At 34.6% G+C, this 7155-nt stretch overlaps 1 protein-coding gene across 1 annotated transcript; it reads left to right on the top strand.

Annotated features, from left to right (window-relative positions):
- The first annotated feature begins 224 nt into the window (after positions 1-224).
- LOC131803776 (uncharacterized) lies at positions 225-3898 on the top strand. Its single transcript, XM_059125458.1, has 2 exons — positions 225-431; positions 3338-3898. The coding sequence occupies exons 1-2, from the start codon at positions 393-395 to the stop codon at positions 3686-3688; spliced, it is 390 nt and encodes a 129-aa protein (XP_058981441.1). The 5' UTR covers positions 225-392; the 3' UTR covers positions 3689-3898.
- The last annotated feature ends 3257 nt before the right edge of the window (positions 3899-7155 follow it).

Raw genomic sequence — 7155 nt, 5'->3', positions numbered from 1 at the left:
CCACATTTAAAGTGTCACATTTTTTCACTTCCATTAAATTGTCGACGCTGATGACGGGCAACGGGGAAGGGAGGGAGCGTTGATGCCAAAGCAAACACACAAACACGACGCAAATGCTTTGGATGTGGGACAGGTGCAGTGAATTCTTCTTGCCGATCTTCTCACCACTCACTCGCTCGCTCGCTCTATTACCATAATAAAAAACCGACTGAGCTATCTAATCTTAAGTTAATATCAAATCACAGCAAAAAAAAAAGAACATCTAAAACGAAAAGTTATGAAGATTTGTAAAGACGTAACAACGAGACAGGCAATTGTTGCTGCAGCCACATTTCAACGGAGTCGGCCACTAAGTAAAGAATCAAGTGCGGAAATCGCGATAAAACGACATTATGTTGCAAGTTACAATATTTTCATTGGCATTCTGTGTGGTAAGTGTTTTTCGAAAAAAAAAGATATTGTAATTGGAAGACTAAGTTTTCATTTGAAAATCAAACAACAAGCAATAAACAAGTTAAAAAGTATCAGCCAATTGAAGATTGATATATACGATCAGCGATTGACCAAAAAATGAAGTATTATTAAAAATTATTGAATGCAATGAATATTCTTGAAAATTACTCTATATTTTGTCTGGAAGATATTGAAATTATTTTCAACAAATTGATTATTTTGGTTTCTTGGCGATTTAAAATACCACGAGACTCTCAATTTTTTCCAGGTCGTTCAAATCTTGCAAAAAAAGGGACGAAGTTAAAAACTTGAAAAAAATCATAAGGAAACTCCATTTTTTCTATAATATCCTTGAAAAAATGCTTCCATGAAAGTGCAAGACATCCTTGTATATAAATTCGAAATTTTTGCTCAGAAGATCCTTGAAATTGTTTTTAAGTATTTCTGGCAAAAAAAAATGAATTTTCTATAAAAAGTTTAAGAGATTTTCTTGAGTTTTTAATACTTTTCCGAGGACTTCTAGCATACAAAAATGGTGGAAAATCTCTAAAATTTGTCATAGAAAATTCATTTTTTACCCGAAATACTTAAAAACCATTTTCAAAATCAACAAGTAAAAAGCAGCTAAATTCAAATACGAAATTTGTTCCATTACGGTGAATAATGTCGCAAAAATCATGAAAATACGGAGTATCGGGAGGTACCGTCATATGGGGGCTATACGAAGACGTAGACCTACATACTAAATTTTTGGTAATAGGCTGTAGTACCCATTACGAACTTCAAATACGAAATTTCAAATAATTCCGTTAAATAATGTCGCTAAAATCGTCAAAATACCGAATATCGGGAGGTACCGTTATATGGGGGCTATACGAGGTACCGTTATATGGGGGCTATACGAAGATATGGACCTGCATACAACATTTTTTGCCATAGGTTGTAGTACCAATTAGGATCTTCCAGTACGAAATTTGAAACTATTCCGCTGAATAATGTTGCTGAAATCATCAAAATACAGAATATCGCGAGGTACCGTCATATGGGGCCTATACGAAGACGTAAACCTACATACAAAATGTTTGGTTATAGGCTGTAGTACCGATTACGACCTTCAAATACAAAATTTAAAATAATTCCGGTAAATAATGTCGCTAAAACCATGAAAATACCGAGTATCGGGAGGTACCGTTATATGGGAGCTATACGAAGATCTGGACCTGTATACAACATTTTTGCACTAAGTTGTAGTACCAATTACGAACTTCAAATACGAAATTTGAAACGATTCCGGTGAATATTGTTGCTGAAGGCATCAAAATACCGAATATCGGGAGGTACCGTTATATGGGGGCTATAGGAAGACTTGGACCTGCATAAAAAAATTTTGTCATAGGCTGTAATACCCATTACGAACTTCAAATACGAAATTTGAAATAATTCCGGTAAATAATTTCGCTGAAATCATGAAAATACTGAATATCGGGAGGTACCGTCATATGGGTGCTATACGAAAACGTGGACCGACATGGCCCATTTACGAGATTAACCTGCCTACTGGTAAAGAAGAACTCACACCGCCACAAAAAGAAAATAAACTCAAAACCGCTAAAGAGGTCCTTCGCTTGGCCGAAAGTGGTGAACTGCCGAATTTGGTTTTCTCCGATGAGAAAACATTCGTTGTCCAGCAGTTTGTAAACAAACAAATAATAATTGTTGCGGAAAAGCAAAAATATAACGGATTTTTTCAAAATATAATATGTACAGGGTGAGATAAAAAAACTGCAACAAAGTCAAACGCTACAATTTTTACATTTTTTTCTATTTTTTGTGGATGAAAGCTCTCCGCACGTATCAATCGACCGTGGCATCAGAATAAATGCCGAATATTATCGCAAAAATAATCTGGAGGGTGCATTAAAGCCTTGTGCATGCAAACATTTTGGCCGCAGACCTTGGACATTCCAACACGACTCAGCACCATCGCACTCAGCACGCACCAACCAAGAATGGTTACAAAATGAGATTTCTCGCTTCATTTCCAGCGCTCAATGGACACCAAAATCTTCGGATACCAATCCGTTGGACTATTGTGTCTCGAGTATTTTGGAAAGCAAGGTTGCCACTAAAAAAATACCAAAGTATCGATCACCTCAAGCAAGCACTTCGCCGGGAATGGGTCAAAATACCGCAGAGCAACATTCGGGCAGCGTGTGACAGTTTCATTGGCCGTTTGAAGGCCATAATTCGTGCCAAAGGTGACCATTTCGAATAAATCTAAACTTATTCTAAAATTTGATGCTATTTCCGACTTTTTTGCTTTCATCCACAAAAAATAGAAAAAAATGTAAAAATTGTGGCGTTTGACTTTGTTGCAGTTTTTTTGTCTCACCCTGTACATATTATATGTTGACAAAAATCCGGTATATTTTTGATTTTCCGTAACAATCATCATAACAAATATTGCAAAACTATCAGCACATTCTTGACTAATAACTCATCGATTTCTGTATTCGGTTTTCTGTGGTTCGAAATTTAAACAGCTTTCGCCTTGATCGAAATTTTATTGAGACATTCAGATCGACTACAAGTCAAAAATTCAATTACGATTTATACATCAATATAATATTCTGATCGGAATCCAAACTGCCAATTGTGGCGTGGGGTTGATTGCATTTTATTATTGACTGACTGTCGAACACTCACAGCTAGATCAACTTGATCATGGAGATATGAAATATAGGTTTACAAACATTTTGGCGAAACAGGTCTTCTTAATACCGTCTCCAATATTCATAATCCTCGTTGTTAATAAATATTAAAATAATCAAGAGATATAATAAAAATAACCTCTAATAAATTTAACCTCTTTTTTATTTTTCAGCTTCTCAACGCTCACATTATAAACGGCCAATTAGTGAATAGTACCACCCTACAAGATCCCGAAATTCAGGAAGCCCTACAATTCTCACAATCCATTGTAAATACGGCACAATTGTATATTCAATATGACTTACCCATCGAAGCCCGGCCAGAAGGTGAAGTTATTCTGGCACAGGTCAAACAGGGTCTGGCAAAATGTGAAGCCCTCATCGATTCGATACTGAATATTTGGGAATACAAGCAATGTGCCAGTATTTTGCTAAGGGATGCTATGGCTGCTTTGTCATCGTTGCAGGGAAAATATCGACCATACTTGGCATCGTCGGCTAGTCGGCCATCGTTATTTTGGTGAAGGAACATTTTAATTACAGCCACTGCAATTTTAAATTTAGTAAAATTAATTATTGAAATTATAATATATGGCTCAGAAGAGGTCAGTTGCGCCAATATGTTTTAAAAATAAATTTAAATAATCGGAAAAAATGTAAGTGTATTTTTCCATGACTATATATTTTCAGATAAATTCCAGATTGAAAAAAAACACGAACTAAAATTTGAATTATATTTCAAATGCAATGTTGAATGCAACATCGGTTCCATTTTCGAAATAAAAATATGAATTTTTATTAATGCCATAAAAAGTCCTCTGACGATGGGTATTTGCTTCGTCAAGCTCTTAGTATTCTTTTTTCTGACTATTTTTTTGGCTTAAGCGGAGATTTTATCCAGCGACCTAAGGTTTTGTTGTCGGTCATGGTCCTTACTTGGTATGACAAAAGTTAATAATTTTGGCTTTTAATTTTATAGATAATGCAGAGGGTATCTATATTAATAAGAGAAAAAAGTAATTGACTGATTGACTTAACGATTTACCAACGCCCAGACGACACAGCTGAAACTAGAATCTTAAAATTTCTGGTCCAAAGGGGTCAGATAAGGCTGGATTCTTGGAAATTTTCTATTAGAACGGTACGAAAGTGTTAAGTTACCTCTTAATCATTTTCGTTCCGTTCTAATTCGAATTTTCATAAACCCAGTCTTATCCGACCCGTTTGGTCCCAAGATACGATACCCTTTTTATTTAAGGAAACCGTAGAACAAATACTCTTAAATTTAAAATGAGGGCCACCGAGGGAGTGTATGAAAGATGTACGAAGGAAATTCACACTATACGTACGAAAAGTACTAAAATGTACTACATTTTGTACCACATTTCGTACATGTGAACGATGAAAACTTGAAATTTAAAATAGGTATGAATGTTGAAGAGTAGAGTCGATGTAGTTTTGGAAGTGTGTGCACATGTATACGAAAAATTCCAAAAGGTACTAAATTTAGTACAATTTTAATTTTGGATGAACAGATTGTGCTGGAATCCTGAAATTTGAAATTATGATTACTGGCGGAGTGTAGGATTGGGATATGGAGGAAGTTTGCACGATTTGTACTTATGTTCACTAAAGATACTAAATTTAGTACAATTTGAATTTGGAGGAACGGATGGAGCTGGAATCCTAAAATTTAAAATTATTATTACTGGCAGAGTGTAGGATTAGGATATAGAGGAAGTTTTCAAAATTTGGAGAATGTTTTCAAAATTTATACTTATGTGTACGAAAAGTACTAAATGTTACTAAATTTGGTACAATTTCGTTTTGGGTGAAGCGATAGAGCTGAAATTCTAAAATTTGGAAATAAGATTTCTATGGGATTGTATGTTCGAGGTTTGGAGGTTGTTTTGGGAAATTTGGAGTATTGGATTGTGGTATGTAGGAAGTTTTGGAAATTCGTAATTATGTGTATTTTGGTACAATTTAGATTTGTGTGCTGCAATCCTGAAATTTGAAAATATGATCACTGTTGTGGAATAGCATTGGGTTATGTAGGATATTTTGGAAATGCGTACTTATGTGTACTAAAAACTACCATATTCGGTACAATTTGGTATTAGATATACAGATAGTGCTAGAAATCTGAAATTTGGTATTAGAGTCGGTGCTCACGTGGAGCCTGGACATATGGAGTTGGTTTCGAAAATGTGTACTATAATTGTTCGAAAAGTACTAAATTGTATTAGATTTGGTATTAGATAAAGGAATCGAACTTGAATTCCGAAAGAAGATATTGTAGTCTATGTTACTATCTGAGATTGAGATATGGGGGTGGTTTTGGAAATGTGTCCTTGAATTATACGAAAAATACTAAATAATACTAAATTTGGTATTGGGTGAAGGAATCGAACTGAAATTCCGAAAATTGATATTGCTGTCTTTGTTTCAATCTAGGATTGAGATATGGAGATAGTTTTGAAAATTAGTACTACAATTGTACGAAAAGTACTAAATAGTACCAATTTTGATATTAGGTGAAGAAATAGAGACGAAATCCATCTGGATTGATATGAATATCGCTGTTGGTGTCTATGATTAAGCTATGGAGGAGAAATTGAAAATGCGTATTATAATTGTTCGATAAGTACTATGTGGTTCTAAATTGGGTATTGGGTGACGGGATTGGGTTGGAAGCCTCAAATTTGATATTGAGGTCTATGTTGGAATCTGGAATTGAGATATGAAAATGATTTTGGTAATGTGTACTATATTTGTTAAAAAAAAGTACTAAATGGTACTAAATTTCATATTGGGTAAAGATATAGAGCTGAAATCCAGAAATTTGATATGAATGTCACTGTTGGTGTCTGTGGTTAAGCTATGGAGGAGAAATTGAAAATGCGTACAATAATTGTACGAAAAGTACTGAGTGGTACTAAATTGTGTATTGGGTGACGGGATTGGGCTGGAATCCCCAAATTTGATATAGAGGTCTGTGTTGATATCTGGAATTCAGATATGAAGGTGATTTTAAAAATGTGTACTATATTTGTTAAAAAAAAGTACTAAATGGTACTAAATTTGATATTCGGTAAAGATAATGAGCTGAAATCCAGAAATTTGATATGAAAGCCATTGTTGGTGTCTATGGTTAAGATATGGAGGAGAAATTGAAAATGCATACAATAATTGTTCGAAAAGTACTTAGTGGTACTAAATTGGGTATTATGTGAAGGGATAGAGCTGGAATCTCGAAATTTCATATTGAGGTCTCTGTTGGTATCTGGGATGGAGATAGGTAGGTGGTTTCGGTAATTTGTACTATAATTGTACGAAAAGTACTAAATGGTACTAAATTTGATATTGGGTGTCGGAATTGGTCTGAAATCTTCAAATTTTTACATTCAGGTCTCTGTTGACATCTGGGATTGAGACATAAAGTTGGTTTTGAAAATGTGTACTAGAATTGTACGAAAAATACTAAATAGTACTAAATTTATTATTGGGCTGAAATCCTCAAATTTGATATTGAGGTCTGCATTGCTATCTGGAATTGAGCTATAGAGGCGATTTTGGAAATGTGTACTATAATAGTACGAAAAGTACTAAATTTGGTATTGGGTGACGGAATTGGGCTGGAATCCTCAAATTTGATATTAAGATCTGTGTTGGTACCTAGAATTGTGATATGGAGGTGGATTTGGTAATGTGTAATATAATTTTACGAAAAGTTCTAAATAGTACTAATTTTGATATTGGGTGAAGGAATAGAGCCGAAATCCAGAAATTTGATATAGATGTCACTGTTGGTGTCTGGGATGGAGATATAAAGCCTTAAAATTATTCGAAAGTTACTAAATGTAAAAGAATTGGGTATTGGATGAAAAGTTAGAGCTGGAACCCTGAAACTTGATATGGGAGCCACTGTTGGTACATAGTTTTGAGAAAGGAAGGTGGATTTGGCAATGCCTACTATGCTTGTTCGAAA

This window comes from Musca domestica, unplaced genomic scaffold (assembly GCF_030504385.1).
Source record: "Musca domestica strain aabys unplaced genomic scaffold, Musca_domestica.polishedcontigs.V.1.1 33, whole genome shotgun sequence".
Classification (NCBI taxonomy): domain Eukaryota; kingdom Metazoa; phylum Arthropoda; class Insecta; order Diptera; family Muscidae; genus Musca; species Musca domestica.
Note: the sequence above shows the minus strand (reverse complement) of the source record. Positions and strands in the feature narration are given on the sequence as shown.